The sequence below is a fragment of the Pseudonaja textilis genome, chromosome 2 (genome assembly GCF_049901715.1).
Source record: "Pseudonaja textilis isolate UNSWEBS1 chromosome 2, rPseTex1.2, whole genome shotgun sequence".
Lineage (NCBI taxonomy): Eukaryota > Metazoa > Chordata > Lepidosauria > Squamata > Elapidae > Pseudonaja > Pseudonaja textilis.
This window is the reverse complement of record NC_141991.1, coordinates 113,254,022-113,281,143: the sequence shown is the minus strand read 5'-3', so window position 1 is coordinate 113,281,143 and position 27,122 is coordinate 113,254,022. Positions and strand designations below refer to the sequence as shown.

General features: G+C 41.0%; 1 protein-coding gene across 10 annotated transcripts in view; it reads left to right on the top strand.

Annotated features, from left to right (window-relative positions):
• Positions 1-8,546: 8,546 nt before the first annotated feature.
• Positions 8,547-27,122, top strand: part of SLC38A10 (solute carrier family 38 member 10) — an 80,085-nt gene continuing 61,509 nt past the window's right edge. For 2 of the 10 annotated variants that reach the window (XM_087924981.1, XM_087924979.1), the window contains exons 1-7: positions 8,547-8,618; positions 8,862-8,973; positions 14,986-15,103; positions 19,717-19,831; positions 21,648-21,693; positions 24,187-24,280; positions 26,680-26,821. In XM_087924981.1, the coding sequence (XP_087781107.1) occupies positions 26,756-26,821 (66 nt within the window). In that variant the 5' untranslated portion in view covers positions 8,547-8,618; positions 8,862-8,973; positions 14,986-15,103; ... (2 more) ...; positions 24,187-24,280; positions 26,680-26,755. Of the gene's footprint in view, positions 8,974-14,985; positions 15,104-19,716; positions 19,832-21,647; positions 21,694-24,186; positions 24,281-26,490; positions 26,822-27,122 lie in introns of all 10 variants that reach the window. The other 8 variants (XM_026701765.2, XM_026701764.2, XM_087924976.1 and 5 more) reach the window with 7 other exon arrangements.

Here is a 27,122-nt window from a genome sequence, read left to right as displayed (position 1 = left end):
TAGGTACACTGCAATAGTTGGAGAAGAATCTTCAGCCTGAGATATTTATGTAGTGTTGGGCGATTAGTTAGTCTTCCTGTCCCTTGCTCACTGAGAATTCAACGAATAAAACAACACTGCCTGTCTTTATTCACAGGGGTGTAGATATGGCCTACAGTACGGGGCCAATCTGGCATGAGCAAAGTCAATATAGCTTAGCCATGCTGTCATTGTAAAATTAGTTAAACTACCAATAAAATGAAGAAACAAATACACATATACAGTATAATGGTGATGGAAAAGCATCTGGCCTGGATAGCAAGGTGAAATTGTTAATTGCAAGATTCAAAAAAGGATTAACTCTTGGTGAAATTGTATAAGTTTTTTTTTTCAAGACTGGAAAATAATTTAGTGTTACAGGTATTTGTATTTGTCTTTCTCTTTAAACCTTTATCTTCACAGGTAATTTTGAAAGCAAAAGAGGAAATGATTTCAGTTTGTAAGAAGCCTGCATTACATTACCTATCTATGCAATTCATGGAATAATAACGCAGCATAAATGATTGCTGTTTTTTGTTTAGAAATAGCAGGAAGATTTGGTCTTAGTTATAAATTTTCCCACCTGCTGTTCCAGGATTCAGTTATTGGATCGTGCTTACTCTTGTGATATGCATCAGGTTCTTATGACATGTTGCAACATAATGCAATATCTATTGGTAGAAATAGTTGCCCAGGAAATAAGACCATCTCTATCCGATACGAGTTATCCTGGAATATCACAGTAGCTAAATATAATAGCCCTTCTTCAAATTAATCTGCACAGGATGTAATCTTTCTGGAAGTTATTCTATACAAGTCAAATGAAAATGAGTTTTGCTCTATGGCATACATTTATATAGCAAAATATATCACTTAGCGTGAATTATCACTGGTGAGTAGGTAAATAGGCATATCATAGAGAAGAGTTCAATCTAGCTTTCTCCCTGATTGCTTGTTTGCTAAATGCAGGATCTCCCTGTGGGGAGTTCAACCCCCCCATAAGTGAGCATTCAAGTATGCAACCTCCCACCTGCCACCTGAAGTGGCACACTGCAATAAAAGTGTTTCTATCTGATTGATGATTGTATAAACTTAATTAGTCCATAGATTCCTGCATACTGTGCAATAGGAATTGGGGAGCTTCAGGGATGAAAGATTTCTCCAAATGCGAAAGTTTGCCATAGTCATGTAAACAGCTTTGGGGCTAACTCAATGTTTGTGGGCATGTATTAATTCCCCTCTCCTCACTACTAATTAATTCCACAACCTTGAGCTCAGATCCCTAGAGTAATCCACACATGCTCCATTGTCCTTTCAATTTCTTAAAGGATCTTTGTCCAATTTTGTATGCTTCTCAAAAGTCCATCTAGTAACCCTTAATAAGTGAGTTTGGATAGAAAAAAGTATTTGTGCTATACACATCTATTGCACCAGTTGATGATCAGGTGATCATAATTCCTACAGCCAAACACAGCCTTCTTCCTTCTTAGGTATACTTTAGTACTTCCTGCCTATATCTCTTGTCATGTGCAATAGGTAATCCTAGATTTACAACTATAATTGAACTTTGAAGGGGGGATTCTTAGGTTGTAAGTTGTGCCAGTCGATCACATGACCACACCAATTTTATAACCTTTTTTTGCAACAGTCATTAGGTAAATTCCACAGCTCTTAAGTGAACCCATTGTACCCAATGGGTGTATTTTGCAAGAGGCTGGAAACAAACTCTGTGTTGTGGTCTGCCAGCAGCCTGTGGAGACAGCAGCAAAGCTGGACAGTACGGAGGAACATGGGCCAGTCCGGGAGTCTGTGGGGGACTCAGATGAGGGTCCTGTGTCCAATACAGAGATGGGCCCAGGGCCACCTGGGAGTTATGTGCTGACTCTGGAGCCTCCAGAATCTGACAGCAGTGAGGCAGAGGGACAAGGGGAGCCTGTTCCCTGTGTGTGTCTGTGTGTGCGTGTGTGCAGAGCTGCCAGAAGGCAACAACAGTTAAGACAAAAGGGGAAACTCGGGAGTAAGGCTCTCCCATAAAACATAAAGGAAGAGCAAAGAAACAGGAACCTTTGTAGGAAGCAACTTTATTCGTACTGGTCGGTTTGAAACCTGAAGCTCTGTGTTGAATTTGTGCTCTGGTTGACCTTGTATAACTAATTGGAAATTTAGTCATTGGCAGCATTTCAAAAAAGAGAAAGGTGTGTGATTATCAGACTTATCCTGAAGGACTTTGGCAGACTTCCATGGGACTATTTACAAACTGTTTGAGAGTCATTACTGGACTGTGAATGATTAAAATTCACAGCCATTGAAATAAAGAAAAAACGATTTTGGGACTAATGTGTGTTTGTTAGTGTCTCAATAAGCCTTAATAATCAGAACACTCTGGTTTATGTCAGAAAACATGGTAAATTGCATTCATGTGACTGGGAGGCACTGAAAATGACCATAAAGGTGGGCCTGTTGCCAAGCGCCCAAAATGTGACCTGTATGTCATAGTTATCTTTTTTTTTGCTCCAGAAAATGATCACAAACCTGCCATAATAGCATTCCTGTGATGTTCCACTAAAAGGTCAAACTACGGACATCATGGATATTCAGAGTTGTACAGTGAGAGCCCCTGTGGTGTACTAGTTACCATGACAAAGTGAAACAGCAAAATCCGATTCAAATATCGACGTGGATATTTGCTGTGCAGTGTTGTGCCAGTCACTCTTCTTTCAGCCTACCCTGGCTCATGTTATTCTAAGAACAGAGATGGGGAAAATTCTAAGAATGGAGATGGGGAAATAGTGACTTCTGGCCTTTTTTCACATTTGCGATTGTTGCAGCATCCCCATGGTCACAAGATCAGAAATTCAGAAACCTTGGCAACTGGTTCATATTTATAACGGTTGCAGTATCCTGGAGTCATGGGATCATCACCTTTGCAATCTTCTGACAAGCAAAATCAATGGGGAAGCCAGATGCACTTAACAACTGCGCTACTAACTTAACAACTGCAATGATTCACTTAACAACTCTGGCAAGAAAGGTTACTAAATGGGGAAAAACTTACTTAATAACTGTCTCACTTAGCAATCGTATGACCGTGGAGTTCTTCAACTATTGTTAAGTGTCAATAAAAAAGTCACTTTTCTCAGTGCTGCTGTAATTTTGAATGGTCACTAAGCAAACTGTTTTAAGTCGATGGCTACCAGTATATAAAATATAAATTTATATCACATATAGATCCACTGTACCTAGCTCCTCCAGTAGTTGGACAATTTCAGGAACTCTTATGCAGATTTTGATATTTTGGGGTTTGATTATTTTCTAACCAGCCCTGGGAGAAAATAAGAAATGAAATGGAGCTGCCTATCTTTATTTTTTCAAAATGAATTTTTTTGCAATGGAATTTCTTCTCTACCACTACATATGTTCTAGTCAGCTATTACTACCGTGCTCCCAAAACATAGTTAACCAGGTCAAGTAGAGATTTAGAAGCAGCTTTCGTACATGCCAACTTTGGGCAAAATTACCTTGTTTAAGCTATTTTTGTGGTTTTGCTTTCTTATATAAATCCAAACCCATTGGTCACCTTTATAATTCCCTTTACTGTGTGAAGCAGTGGGCTAATTCAATACCCAGGTTAAGCACATTGTGCAAATGCAGATGAAAGATACCCACATGGGCGCTTCGGCTCCTTCCATGTTCAGTCTTAAAATTCACTTACACACCTGACAGTTAATGTTGTCCTCATCAGATGCAGGAACTGAGGGGGAAAAAAAGAGCTGGAGTATAGTAACAGTCGTAAAATGGGGCAAAACTCACTTAACAAATGTTTCACTTAACAACAGAAATTTTGGATTTGGTTGTGATCTGTTGAGGAGTAGTTGTATAACTTTTGTTTGCCTTTAGAAGTTGTGGGAGCTTCATCACTGGAAGCTTTCAAGAAGAAACTGGACTGCCATCTGTCAAAAATGATGTAAGGACTCCTGCTTAGGGGGCAGGGTTGGACTAGATCAGTGGTCGCCAACCGGTGGGCCATGGCCCACTGGTTGGCTGTGAGAAAATTTTGGTGGGCCGCAGAGAAATCTCATCCCCAGAGCATCACCCCAAAGCAATTAATCCAGACTGCGCGGAAACAGAAGGCTGAGCCGCCCACATGGCCTGCAGGAACCCTCCCTGCCCACTCACTCCTTACCCTGTAAACTTGTCTGCTAAGTTGCTATTTTTCCAACCCTCATTGGTTCTACTGTGCCGGGAGATTTAGATTAGCTAGGAAGCAGGAAATGGTTGGTTTTCCTGCTTTCCAGCTAGTCTCTAGATCTTCAGCTCAGCACAGCCGAATCTCCCTTAGGACTGAAGGTTTGCTTGTAAGCAAATTCAGTGCAGACTCACAGCAATCAAATTTGAGAGACTGAGCTAGCCGATGGCAGATAGATAGATCACTGAATGATTCTGTGAGCAATACAATCTGCCTGCTTTGGGTAAAAGTTGCTCTTTTTTAAATAAAAAAATCAATATTTACATGCATGGTGTGTTGTAAGTTAATTTTGTGAGTTTGCTTGCAAGCAAATTTTATGTGACAGACTGCGCTAGCCAATGGCAGATAGATAGATCTCTGAATGAATCTGTGATTCTGTGAGCAACTCAATCTGCCTGCTTTGCCTGATTTTAGATAAAAAACTGCTTTTTTATAAAAAAAATCAATATTTATATATTTATATTTACATACAAGCCATGCCCAGCCAGTCAGATGACCACCAAGCCACACCCACAAATTAGGCCACACCCACACAACTGGTTAGTGGTCCTTGGCAGGGTTGCCATCTGGCCGTTTTTCCGGCCAAATTTGAGAAATCTGGCCGTGAAAAAAACATGTCTCCGGCCAAATATATTTGGCTGGAAATCGAAATTTTGGCCAAATACCGGTTTTCAATACAATATATTCGCATGAAAACGACTGTCAGATTGTCTGAAAACCTCTGAAAAATGATGCAATACACAGGCCGAAGCCTTCTGTGAACAGCGCTGTGTCATATAAGCAGATGTTAACCCGGATCTCAGTACTGGATTGTTTTCTCGTCAGCTGGTGCGCGGCATCACAGAAAATCCTGGATGTGCAACCAAGAGAATACGCCTGTGGTACATGTAAGCTAGCTAAATGCATTGTGCGTGTACTCTGCATGCATGGTAAGGCAGCTATGTGTAATGTGTATGTGCACAGTGCATGTATATTAGCAAGCGGAAGCTTTACGTTAGCGTTAGCCTAGTCTCTAAACCATATTTTACCCCGAACAAGTGAACAACTCTACACCTACGGAAGATGGCAGCGACGGGAAAATGGAAAGGGAAATATGGCAGTGGTAGAAAATATAATAAATCGTGGGAACAAAAGTTCTTGTGGCTCACAAAATCTAGCGATGGAAGTGAACACGGATTGTGCAAGCTTTGCAAGACACAAATCGCACCAAAGCTTTCTTGCCTTTTGGACCACGAAAAAACAAAGGGGCATACAGAAAGAGTAAGTGCTAGTTCTCATTGTGCAGCATTACCCTTTTTTCAGAAACCGAAAATAGACAAGGATATTGAGATAAGCAAACGCATAGAAATTGAGCTTGCTGTGACTACAGCGTGTCACTGCGCAACGTCCACTATTGATCACCTGGCAGAATTTATGAAGAAGAATGGGAAAGGTGGCAAACTCACAAACCTTCAAGTTTATCGCACTAAGTGCAGTAAACTTCTCTCTAAAGTAATTTCCCCTGCTTTGAAGGAGACTCAACAGCATGATGTCGAGAACAAAAAATTTGCAATCCTCATCGACGAATCAACGGACATCACTATTGACAAGCATCTGTGTATTGTCATCAGGTATTTCAACCAGTCAAAGTTACATATTGTGACTGAATTTGTTGCTCTAAAGCCCGTTGTTGGGGCTATAGGTAGAGAACTCTTTGAAATACTCAGGAACACACTAGATGAACTCGGTCTGAAACTGGTTGACTGCATCGGGTTCGGCAGCGATGGTGCATCTGCAATGATTGGGGAGCACAACTCTGTGTGGTCTCGAATTTGTGAGCAATCGCCTCATTGTCAGCTGAACCGATGCATATGTCATTTGCTTGCACTTTGTATTGAGAAGGCGTTTGATAAGCTTCCATCAAACCTGGGGTATCTCCTAGCAGAAATTCCCAAGTGGTTCAGCGAGAGTATCCTCCGGAGAGAAGCATTTTCAGATCTGTTCAAAGTGATGGATGCTACAGATGAGCGAAAGGGAACACCTCTTCCTTTCCAGAAGCTGTCTGCAACATGATGGTTGGTGAGGGGCAAAGTCATCTACAACATTCTTATCAACTGGGAAGAGCTGAAGGCTTACTTTTCAGCAGTCGTCCCCACTGCCGATGCCTCCTGCCGGTACAAGGCCAGGGAGATCCTGGAGATGTTGTCAGATCCCGTGAACGTCTTGTACTTTCACTTTGTGTCCCCCATCGTTGCCGAATTTGAGTGGGTCAACTCTTTTTTTCAAGCAACTGATGCTGACCCAGAGGAGATGGTGCAAGAATTGCTCGTGCACTACAAAAATTTGAAATGTCATATCATCGACAGCGAAAGGAAACCACTTGACCTGGACAGAGTTGATTTTGGGGCCAAATTTATGAGTGAGCTTCGTTCCTTCGTGAATAGCGAAAATCGTTCCCCTGACGCACACAACAAGGCAACAGAGATGAAGACACACTGTGCAAGCCTCCTGAGTGAAGTCCTCAGTCAGCTCGAGAAGCGCCTTCCGGCATCGATGGAAGTCTTCAAAGGTCTAAGTAGCTTGTCACTGAGTAAAGTGTTGAGCCAGACCGCCAGGGTTCCATTTCAAGATCTGCCAATGCCTCATCTCCGAAGTGCAAATGAAGCTGTAATTGAGGAGCAGTATCGGAGAATTCTGCATGTGCATTGGGCAGAGGAGTCAGTGTTTGATGGAAGAATTCCAAGTGACACAGCAACCTTCTGGGCAGGGGTGTTGCAGTAGAAGTCCAAAGCGGGTGAGCAGCCGTTTGAACAGTTGGCAATGTATGTGCTGTCCTGCCTTGCAACACCAACAAGTAACGCCATTGTAGAACGCATTTTGTCTGCAGTAACACGTGAAGACGAAGGCTAGAAATTGCTTACAGACGGAAATGTTGGATGCCATCATCAGAATTCATACAAATCTACAATTTCAGGGAAAGTGCTGTACGGATTTCAGTGCAACAGAACGCATGCTTGAGCTGTTCACATCAGAGAACATGTACGGAAACCAAGCCGGTCAACCAGATCATCCTGAGGATATTGACGAGGATATCATGAACATTCCATATTAGAGCAGTTCATTCATGCCTTTGCTTCTATTTCAATCATACAGACTTGATCTTATAGTTTGTTTTTTTACCTTTTTCTTTCTTCACATTGCTACATTAGAAGTACTCTTTGTTTTCATGTAATTATTGGGATAATTCCTCTCTTTTTGAAAAGATGGTTATTGAGCATTCAGTTTTCATAAGGATTCTATATATAATTGCTATTTTTGTGTCGTTTTATTTGTTTAGTGATTTTATTTTTTCAATCAGGGGGGGGGAATCCCCCTAAAAACCCTCATGCCCTAGCTCCCCGCTCCTCAGGATCGCTGCATTTGGCCCTGAGCTTTCCAAACGGTAGTAGCGGTTATTTGAAATGAGCTGCCTAGCCTGGATGTGAGTAAAGAAATGCAGAAATTCCTATGACGCCACATCAACTTGTCGAATAAAGACTATTTTTAATGATTTGATTATTTAAAAACAGTTAAAAAACAAAAAAAACATTATATCCTCATGTTATATGGCATAAAAAAATTTGGCTGGAAAATTTGGCCGAATTTGGCCGTATTTTGACTTGAGTTTGGCCGTAGAGCCAAGCTGCGATCTGGCAACCCTGGTCCTTGGGAACTAAAATTATGAGTTTGGTGGTTCCTGAGGTCCAAAAGGTTGGCGACCCCTGGACTAGATGACCTATAAGGTCCCTTCCAACTCTGTTAATCTGTCAGTTCAAGCCTTTACTGGTTGTTGGGTGCGCCCTTTGCTGCTTCTCTGTGAGCAGACGGATCCTCCCGCATTCATCTCCCATAGTATTATTCAGAAATTCACCGTGCCTCATTCTCTCGAGAGTAGGCGCCATTATTCAAACCAAATTCGAGAGGAGATCCTGGTGGGCGAGTAAGGCCCTCGTAGTCTCGCGTTGCTCCACCTACGTGGAACTCTTAGCCTTCGCCTTGGTCTTCCCCAGGGATCCACTCGGAGTAAAACCCGTTTTCCCGACCACCAGCAGCAGCAAAGAAAAGCGGCCCCTCCACCCCGCCGCGGCCTAGTAGGCGGCGAGCGCCGGCGTTAAGAGGAGTTGCTATGGCAACTTCGCTCCTCCCCACCCACTTCCCGCTTCCCTCTCGACTTCAGTCCTCCGGGGGCAAACCCAACGCTCGTTGCAGTCGCGCCGCTCTAGGCAAAGTCCCCTCGGTGGTTTCGCATCCCGGAAGCGCCAACAGAGCAAGGGAATGAGGAAGTGCGTGCGACGTGTGCGGTTGGAGCCGGCTTGCAGGAGAAGAGTTTGTTTTGGTGGGAGGCTGGTGTTCGAAACGGCCTGCTGACCCCTCCCCCCCCGCCGTAGTCTGGCCCTCCCTCTTCCCAGGCTCCCTTCCCCTGTTTCACCTGCCCGCTCTCCCCCGCGTCCTTTCTCCCCCACTCCCCTCGGCGATGGCTTCCTCGGCGCCTTCGGGTTCCAACTGGGGTCTGATCATGAACATTGTGAACAGCATCGTCGGGGTTAGCGTGCTGACGATGCCCTTCTGTTTCCGACAGGTCAGTCTGATTTTTGCGCGGCCATCCCTTCCCTGGTTTAAGCGTTTAACGGCGGGAATGACGGGACCTCCGGCGTGTCCGGGGCTCCCTTCGAGTCGGTCTGCGTGGCAAGGTGGGCCTTTCCGTAATTGTCCTTCTTTCCTTTCCTTTCCTGAGCATCTTTGTGTTGGAAAAGTTGCTCCTAGTATATTCATTTAGTGGATGGACCCTGGGAAGCCCCGGGGAAGAGAATTAAAACTACTCATTTTAATGAGTATTAATTTTGCTGTCAGTTTAAAGATGGGATTGCCCCTTTAAAACTGATCCTTATGGTCACCTTTTGCCCTTTTTTTCTTTTATGCTAAGCTTTATGCCCTTTTATTACTTGCCTTCACTTTTAAACGTATCCCGTAATTATCTATTCTAAAGAGCCAGTTTGGTATATAGTGGTTGAGGCACCAGGCTAGAAACCCTGAGGCACAAAGCCAGCTGGCTGACCTTGGGCCAGTCTTTACCTCTCAGTCCTAGGAAAGAGGCAATGTCAAAAAGCTTCAGAAATTCTTGCCAAGAAAACTGCAGGGACTAAACCAGGTAGTTGCCTGGTATCAGCACTAAGTCAGAGGGACATATATTTCTCCATGTGTGTGTCAGATGTTCTGCATATTTGCATGGTACCAATTTTGTATATTGAAACTGATAACCCTGTACTTCCTTTTCTCTTGGTCAGGGATTAATTCTTACTTTTTTTTTTGGAAAAAAATATATTTTAAGCCACTTCCAAACTTCTTAGTATTATCTTGCATTAATGGTTATTATATAAATGTATAGGTTCACCTTAGGAGCAGTAGCATGGCTTGCTTGTTATATTTCTCAAGGTTTATGTTTCAACTTTTTATTCTTATTTCGTATTCTTTTTAAATTGAGTTATATTGTCTGTTCTTAGAACATCTGTCCTGCATTATTGATATAAAAGAGGATAGCATATAAAAGTAAGAGTTCTCTTGATACATGAATTCCAACATTCATTATTTCTTTAATGCTTCCTCTCTCTTATATTGTCTGGTCATGTTTGGTATAATGTGGTGCTTAGACACCTGTTCATCTGTGTGACTTGTCTGATAGGCACAAAAATGTAGAATTTGGGATTAAACTTTTGTTTTATAAATTGAAAAATGACAAACTATTTCTGTTCATCATTAAAGTAACCTTATATCTATATGAGAGTCATATAAATCTTGTTTCTTTTTTTCTATTTTTCCTTCCCCCCTCACCATTGCCATGGATGTTGAGAGATTTTCAGATTGTGGAATCCAATGTAAAGTAGATTTTAGAAACGTATGCCCCAGGTTGTTTCATATTAAGAAATTATCTGTGTGTCTAAGCTCCAGATACATTCCTTATGAGCCATTTTGGTATAGTGGTTAAGGCATCAGGCTTGAAACAAGGAGGCTGAATTGTAGTCCCACCTTACCCTAGTGCATAGTCCCACCTTAGGCCTAAAGCCAGCTGGGTGACTTTGGACCGCTCACTCTCTCACTAGCCCTAGGAAGAAGGCAGTGGCAAATCCCTTCTGAAATCTTGCCAAGAAAACTGCAGGGATGTTTCCAGGAAGATGTCAGGATTGACTTGAAGGTACACACAAAGTATAAAGTTTGCATTACGTGGCTTTACAGAATAAAGAGCCCTGGAATATGTTTTTTTCAGTAATTAAGAAAAAATGTATAATCCTTTTTTTTTTAATATGTGTGCATCACGAACACCAACATGGCTGGCTAGAAAATTCTTGGAGTTGAAATCCACATATCTGAAAGTGGCTAAGGTTGAAAAACACTGACATACACAGAAGTGAAATTGCCTGTCCAATGAATAAGTGGCATACATATTATAATAAATGAATATGCAGCTTCCTGAAATTCCCAGCCATTGTAACCATTAGATATAATGTTTGAGACATTAGAAGCTGTTACCCAATACATTTCAAGGGTGTCATTTTATCATTGCTCTCTTAGGAGATAAACTTAGAAAAGATTATAGTGGCTTCTATAAAAGATTCATTTAGCCCAGAATACTACTTTCCATTGTGCTATCCATATGCCAATGAATAGTCTGTAAATAGGACATGAGATCAATAGTTTATATCAGTGCCGCATTCTTCAATTACTATTCCATAGCATGTCATCTGGAGTTCCCAACTCTGACACCCTTTGAAATGCAAGGTTTCTCAACATATTGTGCATTACATTACATATCATATAAATGAAGATAATAGGAAAACTCAGAATAGTTCACTGTATAATTTGTTGATATAGCTGACAAATTGCACCCAATGTATAGTCTTCAATGAAACTACATCTACATGAAAGGAAGTAAGCAGTGGGGTACCCCAAAGTTGCCATTTAGGCCTAGTACTCTTCAACATTTTCATAAACGATTTAGATGAGGGAATAGAAGGGAAAATAATCAAACTTGCAGACGACACTAAACTGGCAGGAATAGCCAATACCCCAGAAAATAGGCTCAAGATCGAGAAGGAAACTCTACAGCAGGCTTGTCCAACCTTTCACCTTCCCTGGGCCACAGTAGAAGATGAAAATTTGGTTTGGGCCGCACATAAAATAAAATAACAGTAACGATACCTGATCATCCAAAAACCCCATAGAAAACATAGTTAACATGTTAAATTTATTTGGAAATGAAGTTAGTGAGATGTTTGACATTGTTTCTCAGCCACCAATGCATCCATATTTGCTTCGATGGAACTTGTTGCAATTCTCAGTGAGTGCTCAAGGTGCTCATCAGATATTTTGGCTCTGACAGCGCCCGCCTTTTCTGTTGCTGCTTGGCGTGGCGCTCGCCTCACCCCGCCTTGCGCCTGCCTCTCCTCCTCCTCGCTGGCTTGTCCTCTTGCACAAAGGTTGGGGTGGGCACTGGGCCGCATTACAAGCCGACCTGGGCCGCATGCGGCCCGTGGGCCGCGGGTTGGACAAGCTTGCTCTACAGACTTGAATACTGGGTCCTATCTAACAAAATGAAATTCAGTGTAGAAAACATTAATGTTTTACACTCAGGCAGGAAAAAACAAAAACAAATGTACATGTATAGATTAGATCCAGCCTTGCTTTACTTTTCAAAAACAGCCAGGGTCAGCTAGATGCTACTACTTAGCTTGTTAATAATTACTACAATATAGATAACTACTATCCAGTTAATTCCTACAAAAAGTCAGCTTGTTCTGAAATGTAGATCCATGTTGTTATCTTGGCAACATTAATGAAGGTTTGCCATTCTCTTCTTCTAGTACATTGTTTGACTTCCCAGTCTAGTCTTAGTTACTGACCAAGTCTGCTTAGTTTTTTCAGGCTCACCCAAGGGCTGATATATGATTTGTGTTTATTACACAAAGACTGAACAGAGAGAAAAGAATGCCCTTGTCACTTGTATCAGCAATGCAAGAATGTTTATGTCAGACCACAGCAACAATTTGTGAATTTTAATTTAAATAAGTTATTAACTCTATCTGCAGCTCTTGTATTTTATATCATTCTGACATTACTATTTCCTTCTATCATCTAATCATGTATGTATATGATTGACCCATACACCTCATTCTGAAGTTATCACTTTAATTCAGGTTAATATTCCTTGTGTATAATGGTGATCTATAAAAATTTCGTGCCACAAATATCTTTATTGTTTTCAATCCTGATAAATATGTAGTCCCACAACACAGGCTTCAAGAAAGTAGGAAATTAACTGCATTTTTTAAAAATTGCTAAGAAAATAGATAGCCTGACATTGCTTTAAAAAAAAAATCATTAAAAGATTGGAAAACAATTGTTGCAAAGTTAAAATTGTTATTATCAAAAGATTTCAACCAATCAAATGTTAGCTGTTGGTTAGTTCCATCTTTTTCCCAACAGATGGCATTAAAATGAAGCAAAGCAAAACACTTTACTCATTTAAGTAGGTCTGTTAACAGATGGCACCATGATGTGATTATATTTCTCACATGTAGATCTACATCAAGGTATCTCTTGATGGAAGAGATGATTAGTCAAAAATGAACACAGTTCTTTGGTCAAATTCATACATTAAAAGGCCTGTTATTGTCAGCTTTAACTTTGGGTTAATTTAGGTATATTTATTTATTTATTTGTATCCTTCCTTTATTTTTACAAAAGACTCACGGCAACAAACATATCCTGGTTCCTACCTACTTATCATCCTTGATGTTTGCTGTTTGCAGTTAGCTGTTTGTTGAATATGGATTATATCCTGCAACAAGTGTTAGTTTAGACCATGTTTCCTTGTAAGATACCTATCCTTCAAGCATCCATTGATTTTATGCATTCTTTATAGGGAATGGAGATGAGGATTTCCAGAGATATCTGAATGCTCCAGGATGTATACCTTTGATACATGTATTCCATTCAACTTTCGTTGTTGCCTTTTCTTAAGAAGTTCTTGCGGTATAAAAACAATGGCAGTGCAATCTTACATCTAATTTCAGGGAATGGGGTTACTTTTAACAGGATTTGTTCTGCAACTACAAATGTAAACACGAAAATTAGATAATCCTAGAAAAAAGTGTACGGGAATGTTGAAAGAGTTATTGTGTAAGGTTGTGGAGGGGGTTTATACCTGCATGGCACTGTCTTATTTGGCGTCACTTACTCTTCTTCATCTGTCTGTCTGCTTATAATTCTGATATTGGTGCTACAGCAAAGAGCCCCTATACCTGTGTTTTAGGCCATGGAGATCAGTGTCCCCACTGATAATTAGACAAGGAGCCCATCTAGTGCATGGGACATTCATGGGCATAGTTGATTTTCCTGTGTTGGACTTAACAGGAGGTGGACTGCTGTTAGTAATTAAGTGCTTGTGGTTATAAAAATGCTTACCACCAGTGATATGTGGTTATGCACATGAACATCTGGTCACAGATGCTTTCCTAATGCATGGCAACACTTGTTACCAGATGCTGATAATAGATGCTGTGGTCTTTGCCTGCGTGAATGGCGTGGTGGAAGATCAGGGTAGTAGAATGCTAATTTCTTTACAACTTCTGCCCAGTAAGATTGCATGAATGTAGTCTTTCTATGAGCAGGTCCTATTTTGCTATATCTGGAAATGGCTGAGATAATCTTCATTTTGGTGGGTGTGTGTGTGGGGGGGAAATGTGCTGTGGCAGTTTCTTTAAGGAACATTCAGAAGACTGGTTGTTTCAATACCAGAGCTACTAACCGATGTCAATAAACCTTCCCTTGAAGAAAAAGGCTTTTACAGCTCTTTGGATTTAAGGGGTCCTTAGAATAGGTCATTGGTTTGTTATGCGTACAGTTGCCAGAAGCTTCAAAAGCTGCAACTCCTTTGATTAAAGCAGAACAAATAGCAGCTGTGATTAAAATGTAGCACCACTTGTTCCTGTCCAGCGTCATGCATTGTTTTCATAAATGGTCAGCCATTCAGGTTCTCTCCCCCTCTTTCCCCCAAACTCCTTCCACTTCCTCTGCAAATGTGGCCAGAGAGCAAACCGGCACAATGCTTTCAGGACAGGTAGCTAACAGGGTAATTTATGTTTATGCTGTAAGTGGATAGAACAGCCAGTTTTACTTGTGCAGAGGAGTTTAAACCCCTGGATCAACAGCATGCTAACTTGTTTAACATGAATCTGGTAGTAGCTAAAGACAGATCACTGTTCTGGAATAGACCCAAAACCTGTCACATCAGCAGGGCAGGAAGGTTTTTCTCTTCCATAAATTGCTTTGGCTTCTCTTTCCAAGCAAGGAGCTATTGCAACTGAACCATTTAGCAAATAGGTGGCTGCTCTCTGTCTTTGCCGTAAATGTGTGTGTGTGTGTGTGAAAAAGAGAGGGAGAGGGGAAAGAAAGGAAAGAAAAGAGAGAGAGAAAGAGAGAAAGAAGAAAGGAAAGAAAGAGTTCATATGCCACATTTTGGCTGGTTGTTGCTCAGAAGTAAGGGAATCTCCTCTAACACAGCCAGCATGTGCTTGCAAATAAAAACCTGGCAGCCTCTGGGTAACATGGAATGGTAGTAAGAATACATAAAAGAAAAATTGTTTTGGGGGAGGGGGTGATGATTATTTGTCTAGTATTTTATACAATTTCCCCTTCATATTTTGTAGTGTGGCATCTTTCTGGGAGCCCTACTGCTTATTTTCTGCTCCTGGATGACTCATCAATCCTGTATGTTCCTAGTGAAATCAGCCAATCTCAGCAAACGCAGGACCTATCCTGGACTAGGTGAGCATGTTCAACTTGAGGGTGGTTTCATCCCAGTCTTTTCTTCCCATTTCCTAATTTACAACTTCCTCTTGGCATGGCTGAATTATTCCCAGTATATAAAATGTGTCCTTTCCTTACGCCACCAAATATTTATCTTCTCCTTTATATAGCAAACATTCCTAAAGTACAGATTTAATTCTTCAGAGATGATGTAGAATGCTTCAATTCAATGGATTAAAAAGAAGGGAAGGGTCCAAACAGAGGTTTCCTGCTATATGGTGTTGGTCTCTGCTCAAACCCACTCACTTCCCCTGCCCAGCATGTAGTTGAGGGTGTTGGGTTCTACCAGTAGAGACCCTGGTATGGTCTTCTTGGAGTGTGTGCTTATGGCAGCTTAAGGTTAAGGGAAACAGTGTTCCAAGTTTCAAGCAGCCAAGAACGCTGAAACATCTGCAAGATTCATGTGTGGTTTTTTGGCCAGGACCAGCAGTCCTTTTCCTCTTAGTTCACTGTTGTGTCTTGGCACCAGGATCACCATCTATTTTTGATCTCTCCTCTGATTCCCAAAGATTGAGGGGTGGGTGAGTGGGTGGAACAGCAGAGCAGATCCGATCCGTGGTCAGGCCTTGAGGATTCAAACATTTCTGCTCGGTGTGCATTCTCTTTGCTGGAAAACAAGTCGTGAGCAGGGGTGGGATATTCTCTCTCGAACTTTCTTTTAGGCAGCTGCTCCAAAAGGGTGAATGCCTTTACCCATTTAAAGTTTGCTCATTGCAGAGGTGGAGCTTGTCCCTGGGGGTGGCAGAGGTGAAAGATTCTCATGACAGGATATGCTGTTTTCTGCCCTCTCACAGCTGTAAACCCATCATGTGCTTCCTGAGGTGCCTCTTGGGGAGTCAGAGTAGGGAATTGACTGGTTTCGCTGCTGAAAAGAGGATTTAAAGCGGTGTGCAGTCTCCTTAGTGACTGCTGAAAGACGGCTACCCCCAGTTCCTCCGTTGCCCGAGGCTACCTCATTTAGCTGCACAGCGTAAGCATTGCAAAATATGTCCATTGGCAGCAAGGGGGAAAAAAAACAACCCAACAAGACTTGTGGTCTTGAAGGTTAAACCTTAACAGCAAAATATATGCTTAATTAGAACTCTTTTCTCTTGAGGGAGAGGAAGAGAGGGATCAAATGTAGCTCTTCCTCCTTAACACCAGATGCCCATAATCATTGATTTCCCCTTCTGTGTCACAATAAGTCTTTATACGCTTCCCCTTTTGACTGAATACATTAAGTCCTGTTTACCTTGGATTGTCTGCCAGGAATAAGAGGTTCCCTTCACTTTCTAAAACTAAGCAGCTTAGAAACACAGAAGGGTCAGTAAATGCTTCCAAACTTTCTGGCACATAAACATCGGTGCGGAAAGAAATAGCTTCTCCCCCCCCCCCACCCCTCCCTTTTTTTTGTTTTTTTTTGCCTGCCTTTGCCCTGGGAGAGATGCCATCAGCCAAAGTGGGAGAGAATGCCTGGGAAAAAAAGCATCCTTAGCCCAAGGGAAGGCTTTACTGCTGGAGTCATCCTGATGCATCAAGGTTGAGCAACTACACACAGCAGCCTTTGTCATTGCCTTTCTTCTACACCGGTCCAGCTGCAAGCGATCCTGGCAGAACCTAAGCTGATTCTGTGGGAGGCTTTGGCAGCTTTGAAGGATGCATGAATAGTTTACAAATTAACTTAATTTAAGCTACGTCTTCCGGAAGAACATTCAAAGCTTTGGCTAGAAGAGCCAAAGCAGCCAAGAAACAATAGGAATAAACAAAACACCTCTAAACATTATTTGGAAGGGGGTTGAAGGGTGAAGGAACAGTTGTTATGAGTCCAACCAATCAGTAGTGTTTGTCTGTTAGAAACTAAGAACAGTGTATTTTATATTTATTTTTAAACCATTGTGGAGCTATGAAAGGGTAATTTTAAATAACTTATCCTTTAACATTGCCTGTGTATTTTCTAGGCGTAGATGTGGAAGTAAGACCCAAAGTGTCCAACCTCAATTTATCTTTGTGACTCCAGGTTCTCCTGTATATGTGAACACCAGGATGTCCTCACTCTAAAATCATGCTGGTCTGTGAGCGTAACAAAGATTTGATTGATACTCTAGAACTGTTCTTGCAGATACAGAAATAACCCTGTACACCATCAGTATTCTGAAGATAGAGAGCACCATTTGTTTAACAATTCCTCACACACTGCCAAGTTCAAAGACAAGTCCATTTCAAGAAATGGGGCTAGCTGTGCTGCCATACTAGTTGCTCTTATTAATGATACAGCAAAGCTGGTATCTGGCTGTCTTGAACAAAGTTAAAAGGGTGAAGTCATTTTATTGAAAACCAGATTTAGAGCTTGCTTTATACTTTTCTGATTTTGGCTCCTTGGCTTGAATTTAAACAGATCTGAGATTGGTTAGCACAGGGCTGTCAAACTCCTGGCCATGAGCCGGTTGCATCATGTGCTGACCACGCTCACGCCTGGTTTAGCAAAGGGGGTCAGGGAAAGCCCCAATACATCACGTGACACCGCCATGAGGATGTGAGTTTGATACCCCTGGGTTAGTACCTCAGTGGAAAAAGATAAGGGGGGCTGCTTTGGGTACACTGCCTTAAGTTACATGAAGTAAAACAGGCAAGGTATAAATGTGTATAATATCTAACACATACATAGTGATACAGCTAGTCCTCAGCTTACAACCATTCATTTAGTGATTGTTTAAAGTTATAACAGCATTGAAAAAAGTGACATGACTATTTTTCACACGACCGTTGTAGCATCCGCCATGGTTACATGATCAAAATTTGGATGCCTGGCAATTTGCATGTCATTATGATATTTGCAGTGTCCCGAGATCATGAGATCCCACTTTGATGAGATCCTTCTGATAAGCACAGTCAATGGGGAAGCCAGATTCTCTTAACAACCATTACTACTTTAACAACCACAATGATTCACTTAACAGCGGAGGCAGGGAAGTTCGTAGAAGGAAACTCACTTAACACCTGTCTTGCTTAGGCAATGGAAATTTCGGCTCATTTGTGAAGACTATAATGAATATATTTTACTTTGATTGAAAATGTTTTAGATTATACCTTATAAATAGATGTTTGGAGATTTGGAAAGTATTTTATTTACTTTTATTTATATATTTAACTTGGTGAACAGCTAACTAGCAGTTTAAGCAGTTAAAAAATTAAAACTGTTATTTACCTGGAATCAATATTAACCATGACTATAGAATTCAGTATGACTGAAATGGTTAAAAAGCAATAAAGAAGTATGAGGCCATGAAGTTATACTTGGGATAGATATACGTATTCAATATATGAGAGGAAAGCTTAATATTTTCCTCTCCAGTATATCTGACAAACTTACATTTTGTGTGTGAACTTGGTTGAAAGCCATCTTCACCTGGTTAGGAAGTTTCTTTGGATATTTTGGATCAGTCTCCCTTTTTTCAGCCTAATGTACCATACAAGATTGTTGCTATGAAGATATAATGAGGGAGATCCTTATATATCCTACCTTGAACTTTCAGAGGAAAGGTGTGTGATATAAATGCAAAAAAATGTTGTGTCCACAGCTGTATTAAATAGGGGGCAACCTCTTCCAACTTGACACATTTTAAGGCTATAGTTCTTGCCAACCACTGATAGCCAGAATGTGCCATTATGGTTACAGTGGTTAGGAATAGTCCAAGCGAAAGCCCAACAGATCTGAGACTGGTTAGTCCAGGTGTCAAACTGACGGCCCATGGGCCCAGATACGCCATGTGCAGGCCACGCCCACCCCAGCTCTGCGAATGGGAAAAACGTCACATGATGGCAACATGACATGGCGAGTTTGACACCCGGGATCTAAAGGAAATCATCCCTAGTGTGGTATCTTGATTGTAATGATCACTTGCTAGGTGCTAACCAGTAGGAATAACTTGACATCCTAGAACAGGAGATGGAGATTTTAATTATAATTTGTTATTGTGGAGATTTTATGACTTGTGGATTTCAACTCCCAGAATTATGAGCTGGCTCAGGAATTCTGGGAGTTGAAGTCCACAAGTCATAAAAGGGTCATAGTTCCCCAACTCTGACCTAGAATATTACTCCCCTTAGTTACTTCCAGTTTCTGACAGAATCCTTCTGTTCATTCTATCCACCACTTTTCCAGTTAAGCATTTTTCACCTGACTTTACTTCAAAAACTCCAAATTCTCTTCTGAAAGGTTGCTATTTCTCATGGCTATTTCTTAGTCAATCGGTTTTCTTCTGACGCTGACAACATGCCCAATGAAAATCCGAAATGATGATGATCTTGAACACACACAGATGAATGAATTTGGCTTATTAACTTGTATGTACAGCTGGGTTTATTTCTAAGGATTTGGTCAAGTAGGTCCTTCCTTTTTCTAATGACAAAAGCAGGCATTTATTCCTAAACATCAGTGGGAGGCTATATGGTCTGGCTTACATTTTTAAATAACTACTCACAAGCATCGCCTTTTTTTCTTCATGTGAACAATAGAATGCCAGAGAACATTCTTATAGACAATCCCAGTGGCTACTTCCACGAAGAATAAAACCCAGATTTTTCATTTCCAGCATACCCATTTAACTCAAGTAGCTACTGTGATCTTCTGGAAAGACCTCCCATGAAGTTATACTGAGCATGCAAATTGACCACCCATGCAAGCAACAATTTCCATAATCAGATAATGTATGAACTATCTCTGAGTATGTGACTTACTCAAAACTGTTAGTATTACTCTCCAAATTTCCTAAACGCCTTTCTAAAGCTTCTCTACATTGAATATTAAACGAATGAGACTCACCCTCTCTCTCTCTCTCAGATTTTTTTTGTCCTTTTTGGAGACAGACAGGGAGACAGAATTTGGGCAAACTTCTTTCCCTGCCAGCATTTGGTTATTTTGGCTCTTTTTACTTTCTTCCATGAAAGCATGTGAAGATAAGATTCTCAGATCAACAAAGTTGCTAATCCCTTCTAGATTGTATGTTTAGACTTTTATAAGGCCAGAGAAAGAAAGAATCTAAAACGTTTGCAATATGAGCCCCCACCCCCAATAATCTGTGGAAACAAATCATTAAAATTTATCTTAAGGCTTCACTTACAAGTTTGCTCTTGGGACTAATTTTTGTCTGCCTATTCTATATTGGAGCCAAGGAAGTAAGTCTGCTTTGTACTTAAATGTATACGTCCGCAAACATTTTTAAAGCAAACAAGAACATAGGAAACTGATATTTACAAGTACTTGCCTTGGAAAGTTAGTCACTGAGACTTCAGTTGTAGAATTGGAGCACGATAGCAGATGAAAAGTGAAAGTATAATCAAGCATTTAGATCTGTGATGGCCAGCCAATTTGCCCCTCTCTGCTAAACTGGGCTTGCCTCAAAATTCTCTTTTGAAATAAATTTGAATGACTTTTCTGTCCTCCCTTCGCCACAGATTTACTGAGGATGAACCATCAAGGACATTTTCATCAATGGCCCTGCCTTTGTTGTATTCTGTTTTCTTACTTGTTTTAATTGAAAACCAGTGATTCTTTTTCAAATTGAGAAATTGATTTCTAAGGAGATTTTATCCTTGGCCTTTACGTTGTGGAGGGAGGTGCTTTCTCTTGCCTTCATTCTTCTTCTGTTACATTCCTGCACTAGGTTTTTTTTTAAATAAAATAAAATAAAACCCAACAAGACAGATTTCCCCAAGAGAATAAATACATTCTGCAAAGTGAGGTTGAAAGCCAGCTGCCCTCTGTAAACATTTCACATGAATGTGGCATTAGTAATGGTTCCAGTTAAAAAGGTTCTCTCTCAGAATTGGAGGTGGTAATTTTCCTCTTATTCTCATAGTCAAATGGCTTTTGAAAATGCAAGCTGAGCTTTCCAGAGCAGCAGCGATTTCAAGGATGCTGATTGTTTTGTGTGGCAAGCAGCGATCAGTGCATGAAATAGGGGGAAAAAAATATCTATCTGTTAAATCCCTTTGGTGTGGTGGTGAATCATGGATACGGTCAAGGCTGTTGAGTTTTCTGGGCACCCATCTTGGTCCTCCCCTCAGCCGCACAAAGTAGTTCAGCTGCAGTGGGGCAGGAAGGAATAAAATCGGGAACCCCACTGAAATTTTGTACTGCAGTAACTTTTAGCTACACAATCTCTTAAGGCTCGCATATTTTCAGTGCTGCCTTTCTTCTTTTAATGGTTACCATGTGTAAGTCCTACTTAGTGCTGTTGGGTTGGGGAGGGGGGAGGGGAAGGAGAGAAGAAGAACCTGTTTTGAATCTTTCTCCCAAATTTGTTTTCATGTGGCTTCTGATTTCTGAATGGTATGTCAAAGGGGGGGCGGGGGGGAGCCCCAACGTGGTGGTGGTGGGATGGAACCAAACTAGCAAACCCTGCCTTCTGAGTTGCCTCTGGTGAGTGATATTCATTTTATACATGCCACGTTTTGAACACATGCTTGAATAACAATTGTGATAATGTATTTTCCCCTCTCCTCACTTTTTCTTTCCTTCTAGCCTTCCACGCCTATGGAAAATCTGGTAAAATGCTTGTGGAAACCAGGTATTTTATTTTTTGTCCCTTTTTGCTGTTCAAGTTTCAAGTATTTTTGTTAACTGTTTAATATGCAAGCTGTTCTTACCCCTGATGTTCTGATGTTTTGTCTATAGTTTCATGTTCTTTTTCTACTTTATCTCTCCTTTTCTGAACTTGGCATATTTATCCAGCTAAGGGTAAGCATGTTAGGGAGAACATGTAATGTATAATCCCAAGTCCAATTTTAAAAGCCCTTCCTAGGACTTTAGATTCTCTAGCCCTCAGCGCTCAATTGCCAGGAAAGCTGAGAGAGAGGCATACTTAAAGGTTCAGACAAAACATTGTAGTACAGTAGTTCTGATTGGCAGAAGATATTTACGCCTGGGAATGAATTGTCTGCATTATGGATACATAGACCCTCCATCTTCTATGTATCCAGTTAGCTATTTCAACCGTGACAATATAGTACATATACAGTTTTTTCCTTGAAATCCTATGGCAGTTCCCTATATTTGTTGAAGATGTTCTTAATCTTTTATTTCCACCTTTTTCTCACAAATTTGGTTAAGATGATTGGCTTAAAGAGTTGTATTTTCAGACTCAGTATTTTCATGCTGAAGAGGGTATTCCACTTGAAAAGCTCAGGATGCATAAACATCTTTGCTGCCCATCCAAGTCTATAAATCATGTTGTGAACTGGTTTTCCACATGGGGAAAACAGTTGAGTGGTCCCACTTCAGTCGGAGGAGAGAGCTGTGAATAATTCATTAGTGTCTTTTTATCTTGTTTGTGGTTATTTCCATCTCTGTAGAACACGAATAACACTGGTCCACATTAATGGGTTTGTTGACAATAATATGGCATGATGCTCCTGCCATCATTTGAAGAACCCTATTTCTTCTAATGATAATTTTTCATTTGTGAAGGGAAATGTCCCTAACAGGATCTTAAGATTGGTTCACAACAAGCTTGAATTTTAAAAGTGAACTTATACCTTTTCCATATATTATGCTTTTTAAAATAAGAAGAGGCATTGACTTGGCGGATAGTTTGATATGAATGGCATCACGGGGTTGCTTTTTATGATTGAGATTCTCAATCTGTTATCTGTCATGAGATGCCTGGCCATGTGACCCTGGCTTCCTTTTTTATCACTCAGCTTTGAATTGTTTTGAGAGATGCCTAAAAATATTCTCAGGACTTCATTGCCATTACTCTCTCATGTTAGCAATTGCTATAATTGCCACTGGGGTCCTATGCAGTCAGAAAAGAGAGGGGAAGTGATCCCTGCTTTTGTGACAGGGAAAGGTGCAGGAGCTCATGGAATGATGTCCTAATTAAACTGCTGTCTGAAGTCCTGCAAATTGTGAGGCCTATTCCACTCTTCACTGAACAAGTATTGGCTTCTGTCTTGGACCTTCACCCTACTCCTGACTGTGTACTCGATGGAATTCCCTAGACTATTCTAAATATGTTTCTCACTCCCATGCATGCATACGTGCATGAACATCCCCTCCCCGCCCACATACAGACATCCTTTATTGAAAGTAAATAAATATTGAAATTGAAAGTAAATAAATGAGTAATATGTTTCTCCCCAAAATGAAACCTCCATCTTTTATCTGGAAAAGCATACATTACTGATATGCAGCAATCTCCTTGCCGACCAGGTGCTGGGTATTGTCTCTTCTATTAAAGTCTGATTCAGCAAATGCCTCACGTTTTCTTTTTGGCCCTCTCCATAGTGTCAGATTCATAGACAGACTGAAACTATTGAATAAAACAGTTTCATTGAATAAAAACAGTTGTATGTATCTTGATGTCTGTATGAAGAAGGAAGGAAGGAAGGAAGGAAGGAAGGAAGGAAGGAAGGAAGGAAGGAAGGAAGGAAGGAAGGAATACTCAATTTGCTTATTACTCTGGAAGTGTATAATATAGCCAAAGAAGTATAAAGTATAAACAGAAATGGAAAGTTAAAACAAACATGCATTAAAAATAGCATTACTTTGGTGGCTAGGGAAATCATTTAAAATGTTTATCTGTATCAAAGGTGCTTTTTCAAGAGCCAACTGGACTTTCTAGTTTTTCATTGAAGACGTTTCGCTTGTCATGCAAGATGCTTCTTCAGCTCTTCTTGGATGAGAAGTGAAATGTCTTCAAAGAAAAACCAGAAAGTCCAGTTGCCTCTTGAAAAAGCACCTTAGAGTCAACCATAACCTGGATGACTGGGAATCTCCATAGACATGTTTATCGGTACTTTTTCTGTTTTATATGGATATAACAATCTATCCCCATGTCTGCAGAGAAGTGAAATAGATTTAGGCTACCTCATTAAAATGTGCCACATGAGAATGAAATTAAGACTGTTGTCATGATTCTAGGGCATTGGCAGTCAAGATGGCTATCTTCAGAGAATTTCTGAACATAGCTCCCACTTGAATTCAGCACTTAGAACACAGGTAAATGATAACAGTTTTATTTCGCATTTTCTAGAATGACCAGTCCATTTTGTTTTTACAGTATGATTGGACTGATGCTGGGGACCTGCATAGCTTTCTATGTTGTTATTGGAGACTTAGGATCAAACTTCTTTGCTCGATCACTTGGACTCCAGGTAAAGTTGCTTTTTTAATGACCTTATAAGTGCCTCTTTCATATCTATACATAGGATAACGTAGGACACATGAAATCCTGATTTCACTGCTAGCACTGAAGATGTTACCTAGTTGGGTAATGAAATATCTGCAAGAAAACAATCAATCTCAGAGAGTATCGGGGACTCCACAGTCCAACCCTGAGCTACAAATATTCTCTATTATTGATAACATAGAGCAGTGGCCCCCAACCTTTTTTGTGCCGCGGCCCGGTACCAGCATCACAAAATCATCCGCGGCCCGGTACCGGCATCAGCACGCATGCCAAGGTGAGCCGAGCGACCAGCTAGCCAGCCGTCCCCCGGTTCTCCCCGCCACCTTCAACTCCTCCTTTGTACCTGTATCGATGGGCTTCGCAACAGCTTCGGGACGGTCGCTCGGCTCGCCTTGCCATGCGTGCTGAAAGAATCCTCGCGCCTTCGCTTTTGTTGAAGCCGCCCCCCCTGATGAAACTAAGGTGCGAGGATTCTTTCAGCACCCAAACGCCGCTTTCTACCCGGAAAAGCTCACCGGAAGCACTTTTTCATCAAAACAAGATGGTGGTGCCCAGCAAACCGGCGGCCCGGTAGAAATTGTTTCACGGACCGGTACCGGTCCAGGGACCGGTGGTTGGGGACCCCTGACATAGAGCATATTTGAAAGCTTGTCTGAATGGTGTTGCAGCAAGTAGCTTACCATTTTCAAAATTAATAGCCAGTACACAAACTGCAGATCAGCCTACCCACAAAAACCTGATTTAAGACAAATTAAGTGTATTTGGTGATGGAGAGTCATTCCTAAGTTCTCCCTCCCTCCCCCCTCCCTCCCCCCCCTCTCTCTCACACACACACATTCCTTCCTCCCTCCTTCCCTCCCCCCCTCCCTTCTTTTCTTCCTTCCCAAAAGGTTGTATTTCCTATTCATCAAGGTGAGACGGAAGATAGACTAGAATCATGTGTGTAAATCATACTGACTTACAGTATGTTAGCAATGAGTTCAAATGTTTAAAAATGGCAGTATTAATGTGACTAGTAGCCCTCGCACATTAAATTATGCTGGTGAATTAAGAATTCCCAGAAGTTTAGGATGCTTTTATTTGTAGCAGAAATGAGATTATCCAGACATGGTATTTAAAACTGATTTTAAATTCCAGTATTATAATTGTTTAATAAAAATAAAGTAGCTTCCGCAAAACATAAATTTGCTTAACTCTATTGTATATTTCTCATAATTTATCAGCAAGATTGCCTCTGCTTTTAGTTTACATTTATGTTACATTTATGTGTCTGCTCTCACCTACCAACCCTTCCCAATTATGGAAGCATCTCACACCTGTCCTAAGATTTATTATATTTTTAACTTGATGTAGGTGTGAGACAAGGCAAGGCAGAACTGGACCTATTAGACTGAAGCAATCAACAGGGAACTTCCAGTTTGAGATACTAAAGTTTGTAGTATCAAATACTCTGGGGACAAAATTGGGTAAATGAATAGGGTTTTGTAGATTTTATACCTTAGGATCTATCAGCTCACTTGTTAATCTCAAACTGCCAAGTAGGAATATACAATGTAATGGTGACTAACCTGGCAAGCCAGGTCAAGAAAGTTCAGTGTTGATAGCATATCTGCTTGTTTGCCTTTTTCCAGGCAGGAGCAGTTTAATTCCCAATGGATAAATAGGGAATCAAAGAAGTCCCCGTAGGAGCAGAGACAAGCCAGGAAAGCTACAATGGACATTCAGTAGCATTCAGGCATGGTTTTTATCTGCTCCGGCCTGATGTAGTTAAGCTCTGATTAAGGACCTAAGCAGCTAAAAAAATGCATCATAAGCAAAGCCAAATTAGGTATTAAATATTTTGAGACATTTCCAAGCTTCCTGCTATAATAAATATAAAAAGCTGCTGGTTAATTTTCTGGGTCAGAATTTCCAAGGCTCCCATCATTTCCCTTTTTTCAGCAAAGTTAGTTTTTGTTTTATTTGCTGGAAGTACATAAAAGATATTCAAATAATGTTGTGTTTGGATTACCATTTAAAGCAGGCAGCGAGCCTTTGCTGTAAAATGGTTTTGATAAGTACTTCATAGAGCAACAGTGGCACCCAGTGTCTGTGTGGTCTCATCACAGACGCTCTGTGAGAAGCAGCTTTCTTGACATTCCAGTTTTTTCCATCCCTCCTTTTATTTGTTTTCAGAGTGAGTCTTAACCTCAGTCTACAGCAGAGTGGATGGGCTTAGAATGTTAATTTTGAATGTGCTTTCTTCCTGGGAGTGCTCCCTGTGTAACTCCCTTTTCTTGATGTGTGGTAGTCAAAGTGCAACTCATGTGAATGGCTTCTGATTGGAGAAGGCCGATGTAACAGTTCCTCCTGTTCATCTTTCAGGTGAGCGGCTTATTCCGGATCCTCATGCTTTTTTTCATCTCTCTGCATTGTGCTCCCGCTGAGTCTCCAGAGAAACATGATGGCTTCCATACAGTCCTTCAGTGCAATGGCTCTGATTTTCTATACAGTGTTTATGTTTGTGGTCAGTATTAATGAAGGGAAGCTTTTGTTTTTTTCAATTCCTTTGAGGGAAACCACAATGCATATTTAAATTCCAGGATACCCAAACTTTTCACGTGGGTGGGCTCTCCGAGGACCTTTAACAGGAGGCCTGGTCTGCTTGTTAGCAACAACACATACTTTTAGGGTTTAGCTTGAAAAACTTTCCTAATCATTGGCACTACTTAGTAAGGGAAGACCACTACCAGTAACAGGGATGCTGTTTGCTCTTCTGTGCAAACCACAGGCCCAGGAATGTGACTCCCATATGCTGCTCAAAGTTA